This window comes from Sarcophilus harrisii, chromosome 3, assembly GCF_902635505.1.
Source record: "Sarcophilus harrisii chromosome 3, mSarHar1.11, whole genome shotgun sequence".
Lineage (NCBI taxonomy): Eukaryota > Metazoa > Chordata > Mammalia > Dasyuromorphia > Dasyuridae > Sarcophilus > Sarcophilus harrisii.
The window spans coordinates 5341496-5363147 of record NC_045428.1 but is presented as its reverse complement, the minus strand read 5'-3'; the positions used below and the strand labels follow the sequence as shown (position 1 = coordinate 5363147).

At 37.9% G+C, this 21652-nt stretch overlaps 1 protein-coding gene across 1 annotated transcript in view; it reads left to right on the top strand.

The window, feature by feature from the left end:
• OSTN (osteocrin) overlaps window positions 1-21375 on the top strand; it is a 34778-nt gene extending 13403 nt beyond the window's left edge. Inside the window, exons 3-5 of the mRNA XM_012546684.2 lie at window positions 1518-1735; window positions 16515-16611; window positions 21184-21375. Of these exons, the coding sequence (XP_012402138.1) occupies window positions 1518-1735; window positions 16515-16599 (303 nt within the window). The 3' untranslated portion in view covers window positions 16600-16611; window positions 21184-21375. The remainder of the gene's footprint in view (window positions 1-1517; window positions 1736-16514; window positions 16612-21183) is intronic.
• Window positions 21376-21652: the final 277 nt, after the last annotated feature.

Here is a 21652-nt window from a genome sequence, read left to right as displayed (position 1 = left end):
CACCTCATCCATGTAAATCAGTTTCAATTATTGTATTTCTTTGATTTCTAGGTCTGTTGGCCCCTTTGTTCACATGCAAGAGTCATCTGACAGTAGATGGGGTCACCAAAAAGATCATAGCAGTACCCTGTGTCTTCTTAAGATCAATGTTCCATTGCTCTCAATGTTGAGCCCTTAGATTACTTTCTGGCAGGTATTAAAAGAGACTGATTTTTCTCCACTTCCAGAGAATAGCTTTCTTCTGATTGTTATTATCACATTCTTTTCCATTTCTTCTATTTAGTTTCAAGGAATAAATATTTTGTGACTTTCACAAAGGATGTAGGGTATTTCTACTCTATCATGTCTTGGTGATATCACATAAAGGAAGCAGGGAACTGGGACTCTTTGCTGTCAATCCATCTAAGCTTTGCCTCTTATGGAAATGAAGAAAATAATATAAAAACCCACTTCTAGTTTTCCACTCCTTTTAGACTTCCCACTCTTCCAATCTGATCAAAACCAATTAGTGCTATGATGATTGCCTTTCCACGTACTATCTCTCCAAGATAACACATTTGTGTTGTTATTTGATCCTTCCCAAGAAAGGAACATGAAAGGGACTGGAAACACCTGGACAGGTTAAATGGTGAAAGATGGACTCAGTACCTGAGAAAAGAAACAGCCCTATGTCTGAATGGCTGGGAGAATGGCATTATTATTAGCAGAATCAGGCAATTCAGCAAACTCAGACTAAGGGCTTTCCTTTTTAATACTTTCAAAGACAATCCCATAATCAACTACAATCCCTTCAGTATTTTTTTTCTAAAAATATTTCTTTAAATAGAATGTGTAAATTTATTTAAATATATTAAAATTAGTAAAAATCTACCCATGTCTATTATTACTTAGTATCATCATTAGTGATCTCAATCTGAAAGGATCCTTGAAGGGCATTTGGACCAATACTTTATTATGTTTTATTTTAATTTACGGAATAAAACACTTTTGATCAAGAGTTGTTAAAGCCAAGGCTCCAAGAACAGAAATGAGATTTGACCAAGATCACATAGGTAGCAAATGGGAGAGTCAGGATTCATAGCCAGACCTTCCTTATTTAAGGATTTCCTAAGTTTCAATCTACTTTTAGGGACAGAAATTTGTAAGTGAATGGAGAATAACTTGTTTTCTGAATGACTAAAATTTGTTAGAAGTTTAGGATCTTTAAGATTGAAGATTTTTCACAGAAAAGTCAGTGGGCCCTAAGGTGATTGCTAACAAGGTCACCCAGTTCAATGAGTTTTTTAGAATTTTAACTCCATAACTGATCATGTTCATAGCTGCATTCTTTGAACAGCCCCTATATTCCTATTTGAAATCACTTTTAATCTCCAAAACAACTGTCTTCTTCTTGGATCATAAAACATCTGTAAATGACCCTCAATGTGCAAGTAAAACAGAAGCATGAGGAGGGCACCAAATCTCCAGACTTTTTCAGTTAGCATCGGTAACAATGATAATGTCCTTCCTTTCTCCAGCAGGCTATTAACTCCATAGCTGAGAACGCACAATCCCACATTGAAAACACTGAAGAGAAATCTGCCACTGAACTGACTCAGAAACTCCTGTTCCTCGATGAGCTGGTCTCCCTGGAAAATGACGTGATTGAGACCAAGAAGAAAAGGAGTTTCCCTGTCTTTGGGGCTCCACTGGACAGACTTTCAGCCGGATCCTTCAACGTCAAAGGCAAACAGAGGTAAGTGAACGCAACCATAGGTCAAGAGAAGCTGTCTCTTCTTCAACTCTAAGTTCTGAAGTGTGAGAAGCTCTGTGGAAGGAATAGAAGGGATAGTCTTATCATCAAGTCATGTTCTCCCAATGTGGGTGACAGCAAGCTCTCTTCCAGGAATCTGAGGAGGAAGGTAGGAACCCACTAATCCTGGGGAAGGTCTCATTAACTCTTGGGGACTCCACCACAGCTGGAGAGTCCCAAGGATCAACCCATTGGCGGGGAATGAAGGGAAGCACAAGAGGTGACAACTATTTATCCCATGGTTTATTTGTTTCAGCATAATGTTAACTATGACTTCGGGCCTGTTCATGTGTACACACAGGGACACATGCATGCACACATACATGTAGACACAAGCACACACATGTGCACACAGACATGTGCATGTATACACACATACATACACATGATTATAGTAGCTCTAGAATTTAGCACACTGAAACTTTAGTTAACTGACTATAGGAAGGATCATTTTCAGAACATCCTGCCTTCTTCAATCCCCACTGAACATCATTCTAAAACTGTCCACGTCGTCAGCTCATTTTTTTCCCCTGAATCATCATCTCTAGTGTGACAATCATCGACTCTTGACAACTGAGGATCATTATTCTTGGCTTTGATTTGGTCATTCTAAAAAGGTGTTCCCTGTGCTAAGATCCAGAGAAAAATATAATAAAGATGGAGGTGTAGTGGGAAGGATACAGATGATACCAGTCTACTACTTCCTACCTGTGCAATTCTCTGAGCCAAAGTTCTTCACAAAAAAGTAAGAGATCTGAAGTAAAAGGTGGACACAGCTGCTTCTGAATCTAAACCTCTGAAAAGTTGACTCTATTCAAACCTCAAGGAATTTGTTTAGCCTTTTTTTGATTGTTAATAACTTCCTAATATAAGCATATCTAATACCCATTTCTAGTAATAGGAAGAGTAAGAACAACAAAGGGCTTAAATCTCAGGTAAATCTACCTCTGATTATCTAGTTGAGTTTTACCAGAAGCTTCAATAAAAAAAGTAATGAGAGAGAGACATACAGACAGAGACAGAAATATGGAGAGAGACACAGAAATAGAGACACAGAAACAGAAAAATACAGAGAGACACACAGAGAGATAGACACAGACAGATAGAGATAGACATAAAAAGAGAAAAAGGGAAGAAAGCAGAGAGGGAAGAAAGGAAGGAGAAAAGGAAGGAGAGAGGGAGAAAGAGAGCTGAATTTGACAGAAGTGAAGTTGTATTAGAAGTAATATCATGAACCTTTAATCAAGATAAATCTCAGTTCAAATCTTAGCTCTGACCCCCTTTAAATAATTCCTAATGCACGGGTTATTTATTGGAAGGTGAACTGAGGGTCTGGAGGCAAAGAGCTAGAGGGAATCTCAATTATTCTTTCATCTATTAATAACTCTCTCCTGTGTGAAGCTACTCTTGAAATATAGGGTATAAGCTACTTTCTGCTCTGGGAGATGCCTAATGTTATGTGAAATAGCATCTCCCCCAGACACAGCAGCTTCTTGAATGGAAATCTGTCAGCAACTGAATACAAATGATGCACAAATCATGTGATCCATGGCGTAAATAGGACTGTGCTGAAAACAGAAGACCCAGGGAGTGGGGAGTCATTCTAGATCTAGGAGCCCAAAAGAAAGTTAGGTTCACGGCCAGTAATCAGGAATGAATGACTATGGTAGGAGGCGTCCTGCTTTTCTTAGGGATCCATTAAATGGTGAAGTTCCCTTACTAAAATGCATTACATCATTTTCTATTATCCTTAAAAAAAATTAGTATTAAAAAATTGGGGATCCCAAGAAGCCAGGATCTTTACTGCAATGGCAAAATACTTTCTAGATTTTCTGGCACAGAAGAAAGAATTTGGGTGGGCAGAATTGTCCTTTTCAGAATTGTCCCTGTGCCCTTGAGGATTTAAAACAAGCCTTGTGCCCTTATTTTCTATTTATGATCAGAACTTTTACAATACTATATGGATCATAGGTCTGTAAAGAATATGAATCCCATGCACATTAGAGACATATGGAGCACACATCTGTCAGAGAATATGAACCATAAACATGTTAGAAACATATAGACCACATACCTGTTAGACACATGGTGTTATACCAAACCCACCAGTCCTTAACTCCATATTCCTATATTTAATTCCGAAACTAATTCTGTTGGACCCCTTAAATGCATACACAAAACACCAGGAGTAAAGGTTTTGGTGGGAATCCTGGAGCTTCAAAAGTGCTGTCATCATCTCTGAAATCTTGTCTCTCATCCCCCATCACCTGGACATTCAATTCAACAAACACGGTACAGACACTGGGTGGGCACTGGGGATAAAAGACCAAATCAAAGCTAGATCCTGCCTTCAAAGTGTTTTCATTTCATTAAGCTACACTGTCTCTCACAGAAAAATACAACTAATGTTTGTAGGGAGAAAAAAAACCATCATCTAAGGGAATCAGGAAGGACTTCCCTGGCTGGTGCCGGTTGAGCGGAGCCTCAATGTCCTCATCAGTATGATGATAGGGTGCATTCTTGGCAAGGGGAACCAGTGTGGAAAGGTACAAGGTATACGTAGGACGGAGGGTGATATAGATGAAACACCTTCATGGCCGAGACTTGATTTTATTTTCTGTCTCAAAAGTCTTCAGTCAGTTTTACATGTGGCAATTATATGTAAACTAGAAAAAATATGCTTCCATAATCTGCACACAATTGAATAAGATTCTTCTTTTCCTCCTTGACAGCAATCTATAGAGCTGATCCTTGTCTTCTTTGTTTTTCAATTGCCATTTCATGTACAAGAAAATTGGGATCATCATTAGATTTTCTCCATGTATCAAGTCAAGTAGCCAAAAAAAAAAAAATGGTGAAGTAGAAAAGAATCTTAGGTTGTAGCTCTGCTGCTTCACTACTGATGTCATCTTTTTGTGATCTCTCTCGGCCTCGGCTTCTTGGTGTGTGATATGTGATGTGAGACCTAAATCTGACACTGTAACAGAATCTGATGCTTAATGTAAGATCCAGAGTGAGAAGGGACAACAGGGAACAATTTGCTCAACCTCTCATTTTACAGATGGGGAAACTGAGGACAAGGGATAATTACATGACTGTCCAATGTCACACAGGCTCTAAATGATAAAAGAAGAAGTTAAATGCGGGAATCTGACTCCAGTAGCATGTATTCAGTGTATAACATTTTTCTCCTTACAACAACCCTCTGGTCTAAGTACTAGAATAGTTATTGGCGTTGAGTTGCTTTTTAGTTGTGTCTGACATGATGGCCCTATTAGGGGTTCTCTTGGCAAAGATACTACAGTGTTTGCCATTTCCTTTGTCAGCTCATTGCACAGATAAGGAAAAGTTAGACAAATAGGGTTGGGTGACGTGGCCAGAGTCATTCAGCTAGGAAGTGTCTGAGGTTGGATTCTAACTTAATAAATTGGTCTCTGAGCCAGCTCTCTGTACATTATGGTACCCTCTGGCTGCTCCAAGCTGAACTTATCATCTACATTTTATTTATTTGTTTGTTTGTTTGTTTTTGCTGAGGTCATTGGGGTTAAATGACTTGTCTAGGGTCACACAGCTAGAAAGTATTAAGTGTTTGAGGCTAGATTTGAACTCAAATCCTCCTGACTTCAGGGCTGGTGCTCTATTCCCTGTGCCACCTAGCTGCCCTTATTATCTATATTTTCAAGACAAGGAAATTAAAGCTCCAGAACTTCAACCCAAGTTACAGAACTAAGATCCAGACTTAGGATTCACAACCTTTCTCCCTTCTGTTTCATTATGCATTGTTCCATGTAGTTCTCCCTTTCTCCCCCAAATCATTGCTGAGCTCAAGTCTCCCCCCAAGAGGACTTTCAGAATCTGTGCAATAGTTCCCAAGTGCCCCATCCCCAAAAGTAATTGTAGCTTGCATTTCTTTTGCATGCATATTTTTCATTTATTTACTCCTTGATTCTCCTTCCTAGAATCAACCAATCAGCATATATTAAGAAGGACGTTGCTTTAGAGCAGGGACTGATTTGTCTTGGTATCTTTCATGTGTGTTGACAGCTTAGCACTGGCTAAGGCTGGATCAGTCATTGTGGAGTTGAAATGAATTGGAAATCCCTGTAATTTCTCCAGCATATTTCACTTCTCAGCATTTCCAACATAGCTCACCAATTACAGAACGTGAGCCCCTTTTTGTCCCCCAATACTTAGGAGAAATGAGTTAACATGGAAAATTCATGTGATAAAAAATTGGTTGAAGTTGGAGTGAGCAGACATGTTCACAGTCATTCCAGTTCCCTTCAGTTAAGGCAACTTCAACTTAATTCATTTGATAACAGTTGGAATTCACATTCTTTTATCCATTGTGGGGTCTTTCTGAAAAAAAAAACTGTTTTCCAAGTGTAAAATATTCTCATTGTGGCCAAAGTTCAAAGGTCTGGACAGCAAAGACAGAGGTGAGGAAGATGTATCTCAAACAAGATTATTTTTTCCACCTGTTTCTGAGTTTAATGAAAGGAAGGAACAATTCTGTTTATTCATGGAAAATATTATATTTCTGAGATTTCTTTCCATGGAAATTTACACATAGTCATGTATTAAAGGCTAGAACTTTCTTAAAGGGGAAAAAATAAACATTTCCTGCATCCTTTTATCCCAACAAAAGACAAACTAAAATTGTAACAGATCGAAATATTATTTATGTATTAGTTTAGTATAACATTTCAGAAACTTTCAAGTTCCTTTCTATTCCTGGGGGAATGAAGCTCCATAAATAAGTGGAATGATTGGGTATTTAAATAGCCAGAGTCACAGTTGCTCATTTATAGCACAAAGAATCCCCCTTCGACTCCAACATCCTCCATAGTATGTTTATAGTTAAACAATTAAAATAGCAATATTTGTAATAAAAAAATGGACTCTCCATTACACTCCCTTCTTCACTCTAATCATGCTTTATACTATGTTTACAGTTAAACAATTAAAATAGCAATGTTTGTTAGAATAAAAAGAAATAATGGACTCTCCATTACACTCCCTTCTTCACCCCAATCATCCTTCATATTATGTTTACAGTCAAACAATTAAATAGTAATATTTGTAAAAAATGATCAGAAAATAATGGACTCTCCATTACATATATAATCTTTTTGAAGCTTTGCCAAAGGCTCCATTTGTCCGTTCTTAAAAATACCAAGGGTTTTAATATGGAAATGCAAGGCTAGAATTCCACTGGCACTGTGGACTCACCCATGTGTCTACACTTCCCAGTACTGCAGAAAAGCAGAACATCATTGATTCAGAGATGGCAGGACCTTACGGGCCATCCAGTCCACGAGTCATTTTACAAATGAGGACACTGAGACACAAGAAGATTAATAACTTGGTAAGAATCACAGAGTAAGCAAGTATGAAATTGGGTCCAGGGATTCCTATGTTCAAGTGCTCTCTACTCTTCTTCATCTCAGCTCACCCATGTCTATCCAGCCCGTCCAACTCCATCCATATCCTCCTCAAACTTTTTCAGAAGAGATTCATCAGACATTCTCCTACTGCTATAATTTAACAATGTTCTTGTAACATAATAATTATTATGTTGTAACAATCATAGAATACAATAATACATATGGAAATGAACGGTTTTAACCACAGTAAACTCTTAATTTGGGAACTCTGTTTCTCTATACAGATTGCAACCATGTTTTAGGATCTAAAATTTAAGGAATCCCATGAAGCACATGGAGATTCAGTGACTTATTGATCCGTAACTTACTTGCCTGAGGTCACACAGCTACAATATATCAGAGAGAAGATTTGAACCCAAGCTCTCCAGACTCCAATCTCAGTAATTTATCTTATCTATTCTTTCTACTTATGTAATTATCCACATAAAGATCCATCCACCCCTCCATCTGTCTACTATCTTTAATCTATTCATTTTGCTGTATTTCTCTATGTTTACCTAGAATTCACACAGGCACGCACGCACACACACACACACACACACACTTATTTATAAATATATCTGTATAAAACACTCCATTAAAGAAGCCGACATCTTTCTGATATGACTTCTCCATCCATCACTGTTGATCATGGATCATCCTCATCTTATCCTATGCGATAAATATATATATATATATATATATATATCATCCTCCACTTTCCTGATATTCATTGGGAAGAAGTCAATATTTGAGATCTCTCTATATTTAAATCCTACAGACAACACTCATCTCTTAAATCTTTGCAATGGTCTCTAGGTAACCTTTAACATCTGTTTAATATTCAAGCAATATTATTTCAAAACAGTCTTAGAAGGATGATGGTTTAGGTCCCAAAGAGATGCAAAATTGGAGAATGAATGGACATCTGGACAAGAAACCTTGCCAGGGTAAAAAAAAAAAAAGGGGGGGTCAAGGATATCAAGCTGAGATCTCATAAGGAAAACCCACATGCAGACACAAACACACATGTACACATAAGCACACAGATGCAAGCTTGCACATCCACGTACATGTGACAGCATAAACATACATACACACATAAGTACACAGACTCAAATAGGCAGACAAACATACACACACAAGTAACCATGTACATGCACATAAACAGTAAATCTTTCCCATGTTCTAGCTTCTCTCTGTTGTCTCTTCTTCTGGACTTAAATGCATGAGGTCACCTTCTCTTCTCTGTATCCCATGGAAGGATGCCCTGCTTGAACCCTTAAACCAAACCTTGCTCTGAAGCTATTTTTAAGTGCATAAAACTTGCTTCACCTTTTGCCTCTTTCCCCTTTGAACACATCTACCGACAGGAAATCATTACACAATTCAAATCCAAAAGACTTAGAAACTCAATAGCATTTTCTCACAAAACTGCCTTCAGGAGTGACTGCATGTTAGCCTGTCCTTTTCCAAAGCATTATCTCCCTTAAGCCCTTCCCATTAATAAACTCATCTGCTAGTGTCCGACAGATTACGGGGATACAGTTTTCCTGTACATCTTACAGATAACTAAATATCCCTTAGATGGAATTGATAAAGATCAGAACAAAGTTCCAGCTAGCTCAATGTCTTGCTGTTGAAAACAGAGTGAAGAGATTCTCCCTCTCTCAAAGCCAAGCTTGACTAAAGGAATTCTTAGCCCATGAGTGCCCTCTATGCCCCAGTATTTTGTGAACCCATTTATTTTTAAGTGAATAAAATAAAATCAATATAATTAAAAAGGAAACTGAAAACTATTGAAGATTATATATGCATATGTATTTGTATGTATATATATATATGTGTATGCAGAAAAAGAGAGAGAGAGAGACAGAGAAAGAGAGAAAGAGAGACAGAGAAAGAGAGAGAGAGAGAGAGAGAGAGAGAGAGAGAGAGAGAGAGAGAAGAGGAAAAAGAGGGAGGGAGGGAAAAGAAAGAGAGACACAAGAGCAAGAGGGAAAGAAGGAGAGAGAGGGAGGAAGATTTTCCTCCATTTAAATTCACAAAACTTCTGAAATCTATCGCCAGATTTCTTGGGGATCCATAGAGCCCAAAAAAAGAATGCCTGCTTTAAGGTTATTGAGGCAACTCTCATTATCCTGGCTTTCTATTTACTAGCAATATGTCATCCTGAAAAATATGATTTACACATTACTTTTAAGGGTAAATGAATTCCATATAGTTACTTCTGTCTCTGAAAAGTACAACTTATTTTTGCCTATTTAAAACTTGTTTTCACAGATATTTCATTCATTCATTGTTTGCTTTTCTGTATAACCTCAGCACCTTAGCTCAGTACCAGTCTGTGCTGGGTGCTTAATAATATTAATTGGATTGAAGAGTTTTTAGGGTGATTTATCTTCCCTCTGAAATGCTGTTATTTGATGTATAGTTGTATTGAGTTCATATTATTCAGAATTTTATAGCTTTAGATCTTAGGACCTTAGACCTAGAAAGAGAAGTGACTTTAAAGGTCAGCTATTCAAATTCCCTCATCTTATAGATACAGAGACTAAGAGCTGATGAGGGAAGAGGCTTTCCAAAGGTTTTGTATCATAGAGTGACTCCTGGTGGTGAACCAGGAGTCTTTTCTCCAGTTAGCAAAGATATTGTTCAAAGGAGCATTAGGGGAAGGGATACAGAAAGCTTCCCTGCCTCCAGTCTTGAGGAAGATTTCATTCACTTGGGAATTTCCAAGAACTTCCTTTGAGTCTAATCTATGTTCCTCTACCCCCACCTGATTGTTATCCTTAGAATGAAAGTCTAGTGTCCTATATATAGCCTCCAAATCTCTAACACTAGGATCACTGAAGTAGCTCTCCATGTCCAAACCAGGACACCTTTCTTGAGATCATAGGCTCATAAATCAAAAATTGAGAGGAAGGCTGGATCGCAGTAGTCTACCCTCTTAATTTTGTAAACAAGGCTCAAAGATCTAAATTTTTAAAGGTAATAAGTGACACAGATAAATTTGGTGTTAGAGTTCCAAGTATAGTAGCAATGATGATAGAATTGGAGATGTATCTGTACAGCTTCTACCTATGTTGTTTTTGCTGTTTTGCTTAATTTTTGTGATTAAACCAAACAGGACATTCACAGAATCCTAGATTCATCCAATATTAGAAAAAGAAAGGTGCTCAAAGCCATCTAGTCTTCACACACACACCCCTGAACCAGAATCTCCACCACACCATCTCCGCCTGGTAGCTACCAACAACTGTTTTAATAATTTCAAGATAGAGAAACCCACTATCTCCTAAGAGAGTCCATTTCACTTTGGACAGCTCCAGTTGTTAGGAATCAGTTATTTCTCCTGACATTTGGACTAAATCTGCTTTTCTATAACATCCACCTCTTGTTCCAGGTTCTGTTTTCTGAAGTAACACAAAATACATTTGACCCATGAAAGTTTTGAAACAGTTCCCCTTGAGATCACTTATAGCAATGTTAAATGGCATGGGAAAAAAAAAACCCTCCTGACATGACACATGGAGAAATGGGCTCGTCAATCTCTACCTTGTCTTTCCCTTAGCTAAACTTTCCCCCACCATGAGGCAAAGCTGCATCCTAGAACCCAGAGTCACTCTGTTGTCCTTTGATGAAGAAAGGCATTTAAGGATCTAAAAAGATACCATTCCATTCCAATCCTCAGGAAGCATGATTTTTTTCAGTTATTTTATAAGGTTATGACGATATTTTAAGGGTTTCCAAAAAAAGATGTTTATGGCTTATAATAGCTTTTTCCTTTTTTTTTCTTTTATTTTCTTTTATTATTTTAATAGCCTTTTATTTATAGGTTATATGTTTGGGTAACTTTACAACGTTGATAATTGCCAAACCTCTTGTTCCAGTTTTCCCCCTCCTTCCCCCCACCCCCTCCCCCGGATGTCAGGATGACCAGTAGATGTTAAATATATTAAAATATAAATTAGATACACAACAAGTATTGTAATAGCTTTTTCATAGTCATCTTAAAGCACTGGCTCTGGAGTCAAAGGTCCTTGATTCAAATCTCACTCAGCTGTTTACTTTCCCTGGGATCTTGGACAAAGCAGTTAATGTCTCTGGGCCTCATTGAGCTCACAGTTAGAATGAGGGGACTTGGGCTGGCAAGCCTCTAAGGTCCCTTGTAGGTCTGCATCTGTTCTCTTAAAGAAAATATTCTTGTGATCCACCATGCTCAATTGCAGTGTTATGATTTTCAAAATACAAAGAGCATTCATAGTCCAGTTCCAGTTGTCTATGCTATAATGAGTAGCTGATAATCTGGGCTGAGCCAAAGATATAATAAACTTTGCCACATATACAGGAAAAAGCTTGCAACTAAACTGTCTGCTGTTTAAATCCTGAAGCCATTTTGTATCATAGAGTGACTCCTGGTGGTGAATTAGGAGTCTTTTCTCCAGTTAGCATAGACATGGTCCAAAGGAGCATTAGGGGAATAGATACAGAAAGCTTGTGGGGAAGGCCTGCCTCCAGTCTTGAGGAAGATTTCATTCACTTGGGAAATTCCAAGAGCTTCCTTCAAGTCTAAGTTTCTCATATTTGCAAAATCATAAATTTCAAAAGAAATTCTAATAGCAGACTTCTGGAAAATGGTCTAGGATTTCTTGCAGACATGAAAACCTATAAAGGTTGTCATTAATAACAAATGTTGGCCTGGAAAGGTAGCCATTTGACTGAAAAAAGATGTCAGGTCTTTGGTGGACCTTTACCCAAATATAAGATGAGTTGGATACAAGATGAAAAAAAAAATTAGCTACAATCTAAATTGTGCTAAGGGAGGAATCATAGAGACAAATGTCATTCCTGTTCACTGTCCGATTCAGAGCCCAACTATAATATGGCTTTTAATCTAGATAAAAGTTTATGAAGGATTTGGATAAGCCAGAAAGTAACATATTGAGGTGTCTCAGGTATATGCCATATTATACATAGGAAGTATGATTGAATTAGCTGGACACATTTAGCCTAGAAAACAGAATGCTGGAGCAGAAGTGAGGGATTGATAAGGATCTTTAAGTATAGACAGATATTTAAGTATTGGAGATATTATAGGTTTGGTTCCAGATCCCCACAATGAAATATCGCAATAAAGTAAATGTCACAATAAAACAAGTCACATAAATTTCTTGCTTTCCCAAGGCATTAAAAAATGATTTGATACTAGATTGTCATCTACTAAAGGAGGATAGTATTATGTCTAAAAAGAATTAATGTATATACTTTATTTTTTTTAATATTTTATTGCTAAAAAAAAAAAAAAAAAAGGTTAAATATCATCTGAGCCTTGAGCGAATTGTAATCTTTTTGCTGGTGGTGGTTCTTGCCTCCATGCTGATTGCTACTGACTGAACAGAATGGCAGTTCCTGAAGATCAGAGTGAATGTGGTCATTTCTTATACTAAGACAATAATGGAGTTTTTCACATGGATTAACTGTGCCTTTCACTTGAACACTTCTAAGGGTTATTGACTAACCTTATTCTAATATCATTGTGCCTCAGAATAAGGAAGCATGATAAAAGGGAGAAAGATCATTGGCAGAGAAGTCAGAATATACACTGCATTGATAGATTGATTTCAGCATCTTATATGGGTATAGTTTGTGGCACCCAAAACCAATTAAAATAATAATATTCAAGATCACTGATCACAGATCATCATAAAAATATAACAATGAAAAAATTGAAATATTGTGAGAATTTGCCAAAATTTGACACAGAGACATAAAATGAACAGGTGCTATTGGGAAAAAAATGGCACCAGTAGACTTGCCTAATACAGGAATGCCACAAATTTTCAATTTGAAAAAAAAAAAAAAGAAAGGAAATAAGAGAGGAAGGGAGAGAGGAAAAAAGGAAGGAGGGAAAGAAGAAAGAAAAGGAAAGAAAGGAAAGAACAAAGATAGAAAGGAAAGGAAAAGAAAGAACAAAGATAAAAAGGAAAGAAAAAGAGAAAAGAAAGGAAAGAAAAGAAAGAAAGAAAAAGAAGGAAGAAAGAAGAAAGGGAGGAAGGAAGAAAAAAGAAAAAAAAATGAATGAATGAAAGAGAAAGAAAAAAAATCTGCCAATTCCAATAAAATGAGGTGTTAATACTTGAAGCCTTTTATGTAACAGAGTAATTGGCCTTGTCCTGCTTGGATCCCAGGAATAGAATCAGAAGCAATGGGGGAAGTGAAAGGAGGGGAGAAGAGGAAGAGAAACAGCAACCAAGTCAATTTCAACCTCCTGTTGGGATAAACCCTTAGCTGGCTAGAATTAAGTGAGGCTGTTTGGGGAGGCTTTGTCCCTGGAGGTCTGCAAAAAGTCTGGATCCCCTTTGTTGTTATCTAGGGAATTCTGTTTAAGGTTCCTTTCTGGGCTAGGCATCCTCCAAAGTCCCTTCTTACGATGAGATTCTGGGTTTAGACAATCGAATTCCTAGAAGCTTGAACAGCTGAATAAATATTCCAGCTAAGAGAGAAGTCAAGGCAGCCTCCTGGGTGAGGGCCAGGCAAGGCCATATTTGGGAGAGAAATTTCAAGTCGTCAAAACTGAGTTGATGCCAAAGTCAGATGTTTACTCTTGATTTTCCTGGTGATTTCTCTCTATCCTCTTTTTGAGGAATACTTGAAAGCTGAGCCTCAGTGTTGTGTTTCAACTTCATGGAAGGCTTGTCATACCATTACTTTGTCACAAGAGGGACTAACAGCCAGCGAGAAGTTTTTCTCTTCCCTAAGCTTGGGATAAAGTCTCAGACTGAAGCCTGAGCTGCTATTGTTATTGCTGCTGTTTTTTGTTTTTGTTTTAGTTTTTTTTTTTTTTTTTTTTTCTCAAAAGGTCCATGGTGTAGGCGAAGGCAGGATGGGAGAGGAGAGGAAAAGAGGAAGAAGGACAGAGCAAAGTCACAGGGAACTTTCCAAAAACATTTCATTCTAGGAAAATATCCAGATGAAAATAGGCAGAACCCTTTGACTTCTGAGCAGTCACAGCATGTAAGAGCCAGAGCAAGTAAGCCTCCAGAGCCCATTTTCCCAGATGCCTTCACGACTGTTTCAGCAAAAACTAAAAACTCATCATCTCTCATTTTCTAGAGACTCTTTTCAAAGCCCTTGTTCGTAATCTATATTTGTCATTACAATCTTTCAATTATTTTTATTTTATTTCGGGTTTGGGTCTATGATTTTGTTGGTACAAGAAATTCCCAATGAGGTAAATTCCTCCCCCGGCAAATCAGACCAGCTCTGTATCTTAAAGTCTAAGAGAGTGCCGGGAACCAGGTTCAGCAATCTAGCCTTCCTCACAGAATAGTTTGTGCCTAGGGACAGTTTGTCACCCCAGGTTTTCCTGACTCTGATGCTACTCTCAGGGCACTGCACTACCATATACTTTTCAATATCTAGGGAAGTTAGGTGGTGTATGTATATGTCTCCATGTATGTCTATCAGCATATATTTGGGATGGTGCTCCAAGCCATGCTTGTTTAGTTCTGTGAGAGTCATTCAGCACAGCCTACCACGTCCAGGTCATAGATATCTAGTCCCTTCTGTTTATGTTTCAAAGGGTTTTCACATATTTCGATCGGGTCTTCATACATGATCCCTTTCCCTTCCAATAGCCCCATATTCTTGGAAGAACTTGACAGGACAGAAGAAAATTTAATGACTAGTTAAAACCTTTGGAGGCAAAGGCTCACATATTTCACATGATACTTCAAATCATAACAAAATTAAAAACTGCAAGTGCAACTAGAATCACATATCAAGAGCCAGAAGGAGTTTCAGAGGCAACCTAGTCCAGCCCTCATCCTATTTTATAGAGGAAGAAGCTGAGTACCTGAATGGTTATATAAGTGACTTGTTGGAGGCCACATTGGTAGTAAGCATCAGAGGTAAAATTTGAACCCACATAACTTGACCCCAGAGACAGCATCTTTTCTGATTTTCCATACTGTCTCTATGTGAGAGACAAATAAGAAATGCATCAAAAACTTAATACAGGTGGTCAAAAACATAGAGCGGGAGTAAAGGTTGAACAGATGGTCAAGGCAACCTATTCCATAAGAGTGTCACACATCCACAAAAATAGAAAGAGGAGAGAGTTTGATTATCAGACCTCAAAAGCTGCCCACAAGTCAAGTCTGCCCATGTCGCTACAGACAGTTAGCTTATGCTGAACACCATTCCCTTTATGTTATCCCATATACTTAGACTTGTGTCTAAGTAATATTGGCATAAGTAGATTGAAAGACTGAAATCCTCAACCAATCAGAATCCAACCAAGTCTTATTCAACCAGGCCCCTTGTTGTTTCATATTGGGAGAAAGAAGAGAGGAAAGAAGAAGGGAAATGTAGAAGAAGAGAAGAAACATTTATAAAAAACAGACCTGAGAGAAGACTAGATTTAAGAAATCGTTAGGAACCATATTGAAATGTTGGGAGATGGTACTATGACAGAAAGATTGATTGGAAGACCTTTTAGTGAGATGCATAGAAACTTAATAAGACAAAGAAGCTTCTAACTTTCCTAGATGCTAGAACCAGGGAAGAGTGGGAAATGGTTTATGCAACTTAAAGAGTCATTAGTTCTCTAGAACTGAAAGTGCTCTTGCAAAAGTTGCATGACCTACCTTTGGTGAATCATAAAGGGGAATTCTGCATCAGATGCATGCTTGACTTACACTGCTTCTAAGTCTTAGGTCAGCTCTTTGGTTCTGGGCAATACATTTCAACCACCTAGAGCTTGAGGAAGAGTAGAACCAAGCCTGCTCCCCTCCTCCCTTGGCTTTTCCTCTCTCTTTCCTTTCTATCTTTCTTATGGGTGCTCATGGACGTTCTCCTTTGGGGAACATTGGAACTTTCCCTTTCTGGAAGCAAAGTATGGGATCACTTTGATTTAGATTGACTTTTGAGAATTTGGCGTTACTAAATAGCTACTGAAATGAACCAGCAAAATGCTGCTGGTCTTCCCAAGCTCCCTTTCAACCTGACTAGTAGCCATTCAGATTTCTGAAGGACCGCAGGCTGTAATTATTAGTTATTGGGGAAATGAAGGTGTCCAAAGAGGCTCAAAGACAAAAACTACTCTACCTGTATACCCGAGGGCAAGTAATTTAACCCTTTGGACCTCACTCAGTGAGTCCAATCCCTCAAGGAAAGATGGCCCAGAGAGAGTCCTTCCAGCATTCAATCTTGGATTTTTTGATTCCACTTTCACTGGGTAGCTCTCTGCATTTCCCTTCTAAACTCACCTTTTTAATGCCTATATCTTCCAGAAAAACAGTGGACCTTCCAAAAAGGCGATTTGGAGTCCCCATCGATCGTATTGGAAGTAACCGTCTTGCAAACACCAGGGGCTAGTAGGATCCCTAGGTAAGTACAGTTTCATTGAGGAATGATGCATATGGTGCTTGGAAGCAATTCAGATGAACTCAATGTGTTCAATATTGGACACTGATTTTTTCTGACATACGTAATTATTGTTGTTGTTGTTTTTTCATTTCAGGCTCATTCTAGTAAAATAATAAATAATGCCAAATATTGAGATTTAATTTTCTAAATCTAAAAATTGATGTAACATCAACCAGTAAATATTTGCATGCATTTCTGTATGGTGAACATACATAAACTAATAGAAAATGATCCTATGACTTGATTCATAATAAATACCCAACTACAGGAGTAAGAGAATTTCTGAGCTTTAAGGAAGCCCAGTTGCATCTGGCCCAACTCACACCTCTGAAAAACCTTCTGACATAACATCCAACAAAAGGTCATCCAAATGATCTTGAAAAACCCATTAGCTTTAGAGAAAGTAGAGACAGCTCATTTCTCCAGGGGGACAGCTTGGTCAAAAGTTCTTCCTGACCTCAGGCCTCAACCACTCTCCCACCATTTTAACCCGCTTGATTCTTTATAGCTAACTAGCCTTCTCTTTGACACACCAATATTTCTACTGGCAAGAGAGCACAGTTTCAGTCAGGGGCAGCATTATGCAATAAAGATTCCTTGAGTGTCTGCATTTTCTGGTATGGTTTGCACTGGGAACATATGATTTAGGGCAGTGTTATGCATGGGACAGGTACTTCGCAAATGTATTTTCAATTGTCCAAAGATCAGAAACATTTATTGAGAAAGAAATAATGTGAAAGTCTAATGCAGGTAGCCTAAGAGGCAGGGATCCCTCCCCGTTTCTCAGGCAGTAATTTTTTTGGACATCCTGCACCTTGTTTCCCTCAAGGAAAATGAACTGCAGCCCCTAGACCTTTTTGGGTTCTTGGTCATTTTGGTTGCCTCTCTTAGTGATTTTTACCCCTGACAATATTCCTCGGGGGAACAGGAGTCTAGATACAACATCTCCTTACTCCAAGGTGGTAAGATCTCATTAGCCCAGAGAGTATAGCTCTCCCTTTACATGGGCTCAGACCTTGAACAACTCCTAAGAGGTGTGTTCTTGGGAGCGTAAAGTTCTCCATCGGTCTTCCTTTCTGTCCTTCTCTCTATCACAATCACCACCAATGGACGCCTGATGAGATCAGCACTTTTGCCTGTTGTTGTTTTTTTCATTTCAGGCTCATTCTAGTAAAATAATAAATAATGCCAAATATTGAGATTTAATTTTCTAAATCTAAAAATTGATGTAAAATTAACCAGTAAATATTTGCATGCATTTCTGTATGGTGAACATACATAAACTGATAGGAAATGATCCTATGACTTGATTCATAATAAATACCCAACCACAAGAGCAAGAGAATTTCTGAGCTTTAAGGAAGCTTTAAAGAAGCCCTACCATTCCCCACATATATATACACATAGAGAGTCATGTACACATAAATCAATACATTTATACCATTATTTACACCATTATACTTATTTATACCATTATATACACATATTCATACTGTCATACGTACATATAGACTCAAAAATACATTCCTACATCTATCCATGCACACAAATCCAAATTCACATACACATACAGAGATAGCTTCCCAAGGAAACTGTTATTGAAGGGAACTTTGCTTCCAAAGTATAGATCTAGATTTACAGAATGCCTCATTGACCACACCCAAGACAGGATTCTCTACCACTTAATCAAGATCATTATCAAATCACATGCTGAGATAAACAAACAAGATGTGCATTATGTTGATGATTTGAGATTAGTTTGAGTTTTTTTATTTTTTAATGGTTAGGAGAAAAAAAACAAAAAAAAACCTTGAATTAAGACCAATCATTACAGAAATCCAAGTCACTTCCTAGAACTCACTGTCCCTGTTCTGTTTCTTTGAATTTGGAACAATATAAAGGGAGGTGGCCCAAGGTAATTATTAGTGTGTTCCCTTATTATTTCTGCATCTGGAGAGCTGAATGCTAAACTCATGCCCATTGACATTTCAGAATCCAGCCCTGATTAGAAGCTGAATACAGACAGAGCCTGGAGTGAGAGGCCTGGGGTTCAAATCTCTGAAGCTTCTTTCCAGTATGACAGTGAAAAGTGAATTAACATCCCAGGCCACAGTTTGCTGATTTAGAAAATGAGTTGGACCAAATGGTTTCTAAGGCCATTTTTAGCCATTTTTCATTAGAATTCTGACCCAGTTTCACAAACCCTATAAATTCAAATTGTTGATAAAGTTTTGAATAGTCACTAAATTCAAGTGGCTTTTTTTAGGCCAACACAAATATGGAAATCTGGTCATTGTCACTTCTAGTCCAAATTAGCATATCATAACTTTGCCAATAAAGCCTCAAAGTTATGTTATTTAAAAGAAATGCTTCGGAATGAATGTTTTCATCTTGCTCCTAGACAGATTTATAGAATATGCTTTTTCTCTTTTTTTAATCACAATAATTAATTAACATAAGGTACTTTGAACTCGGAATCTCCTTTAATGGGATATGGTTTGCCAACCAATTCTCACAGTTTTCAAAGCTCATAAGTCCTGGTTGTCTCCCCAGCCCCCCCCCCCTTTTTTTTTTGACCTTATTATTACTTAAGTATATTTAAATTTACAATGCACTTTACATGAACTATTCTTTTTGATCCAGACAATAGTAGTATAAATTTATACTAACTAGGTCTATAAAATTAGTGGGTATATAGTATAAACCTATATTATATAGTATAAACCTTATTTCTCAATTTCAAAGATGAGAATATTGAGACCCAAAGATTTGGCTTTCCCATATTCACAGAGGTAGCCCATCCCTCTTTACTGTGATTCTTTCCATGGACTTCTCTTTCCAATCTGATGGGGCTATAGAAGATTTTTCCTTCTTTCACATTTCTAAGGCAGCCGCATATAGTAACTGACTTTATGAAAATCATGTTTCCTTTCTGTGGGATTTGAAGCGAATGCTTCTGAGTTTCACTTTGCACCTGACAACTTGAAGAGAAACTCAGCCCTGACCACCAGAGTTGTATTTGACTTGAGGTTTGGGTTATGCAAAATTGCAGTATTTTTCATGATTTCCACCCACAACCAGAATCCCAACCTTCAAGCATGAAGGATCCTGTAACTTCCTCACAGAGGATTAAGGCAGGTTTCAAAAACTACACTAACAACAGTAAACATGGGCCATTTCAACATTTAGGGGTATTTACAAATAACCACAACTTTTTAAATAAGCTCTTGATTGTTTTGTGTGTTTAACTAACTTCCGCAGCAAAATTTGTCTTTCTAAATTTTACTAAAAAATAATTTGAATCGCTTCCTTAGAGAAGTATTTATTCAGATTTATTGTGGAAGTGAAAACTAGGATAAAAATAATTAGTGACGTGAATCAGGGGCAGTCAAGGCACTGATTTTTATCTTGTTCTGTCTGAATGCAGAAGAGATCTTGACTTAACCCTTTAAACCCCAAAGAGACCTTAGAGAGAACTCAAAGGAAAATGATATCCAGAGGAATAAACCCTAGGCCAGGAAGTACATTGTTTCCAAACTGTGCAAAGCAGAGAAACCTGCCATTGCCTTAGAGCTTATCTGTATGAAGTTTGCTGCTCCTATTACCCTCAAGCAATGATGAAACCATTCACTTGTTCCTGCACATCTACATCTTGTTGGATGACAGGAACCCAGCCAACAAAGTTGGCTGTCAGAAAAGAAAAGAGAGGAATAGAGGAAACAGTCATTTGGGCACATTAAAAACACCTTTCCCATAGTCTCTTGAAACTTTCAGAAGGCATTCTTCCAACAACCCTGTGAAGTTGAAAAGCAAAATATTATATCCATCTTACATATGAGAAAACTGAGACTCAGGAGTTTGTGGAGCTTGTCCCTAACCATCTAGCCAGAAGGTCTAGAACTGAGATTCAAGTCCACATCTCCAGACTACAAGTACAACATGCAAACCTGCAAGCCTCCTTCTTATACAATAGTTGACCTGTGATTGACCCAAAGGGCTTCCCTTGGTTCCTGGGACCAATCCAAGACACTGAGATCCTCCAGGTAAAGGTCATCTCCATCTTCAAGCCTGGATTAGTAGGAAGTTCCATCCATCTGCACATACTTTAGGCTGAGAGTATGGTTTGGGTCACTGACCAGTTAAGTGATTGGCCAGAATCGCACAGCCAGTAGGTTTCAGAAGTGGGTTGTGAATGCAGACCTTCCTGGCTGACTATCTATATACTACACCATGCTTCTAGGCTGCAATGTGGCTCAGAGGCATTCTTTTTCTACCCTGACCATTTGCCTACTCACATTTCCATGTTTTGTTGGTGTCTCAGGAAACAAAGCAGAGCCCAGAGATGAGGCACTGAGCTTCATATTGGGGATTTGGTAAAACTGAGATTCCCCATCTCAGCTTCCCAAAAGAGCTTTGGGCCTTCATATTCACAATGGGTTTTATTTATTTTTGTTTGTTTCTTTGTTTTGTTTTTGTTTTTTTTACTATATATTTTGGTCATTTTAACAACTTAAATTTTTTTTTTTTCTGCAGATCCTGCTTCCCAGGATGACATGTGACAGAACCCCCAATGGAGGAGACTCTTGTCTTATCCTAATGGTAATCCCAAGCCTCCCCCTTCCCTGCATCAAATCAGAATCCTGTCACTCTCCTTGAAGGTGTCTCATTTCGGTAAATGGCACTTTTCATTTTAAACATTAAAGAAAAACCTTCCAAGCTCTGCAAGCTGTCTCCAAAGTCTCTTGTTTTAGGAGAATCTGTTTGTTTATAAACCAGAAATCCTGTAGCCTATAGATAGGCTTTCCTGAGTATTAGGAGGGATCATTTTGGCTCAAGAGATACTTTCAGGACAGATGTATGCTGGGAAATTAAGATGTAGAACTTTGATTTTGTTGCTTGTTTTTAGAGGGAAAAAGAATGATGTTTGTATTTCTTGAGAGTAATCTTCAGCTTTTTGTTTCTTTTCCTTGCTGTGAATAATTGCTAGATCAATACGATATAG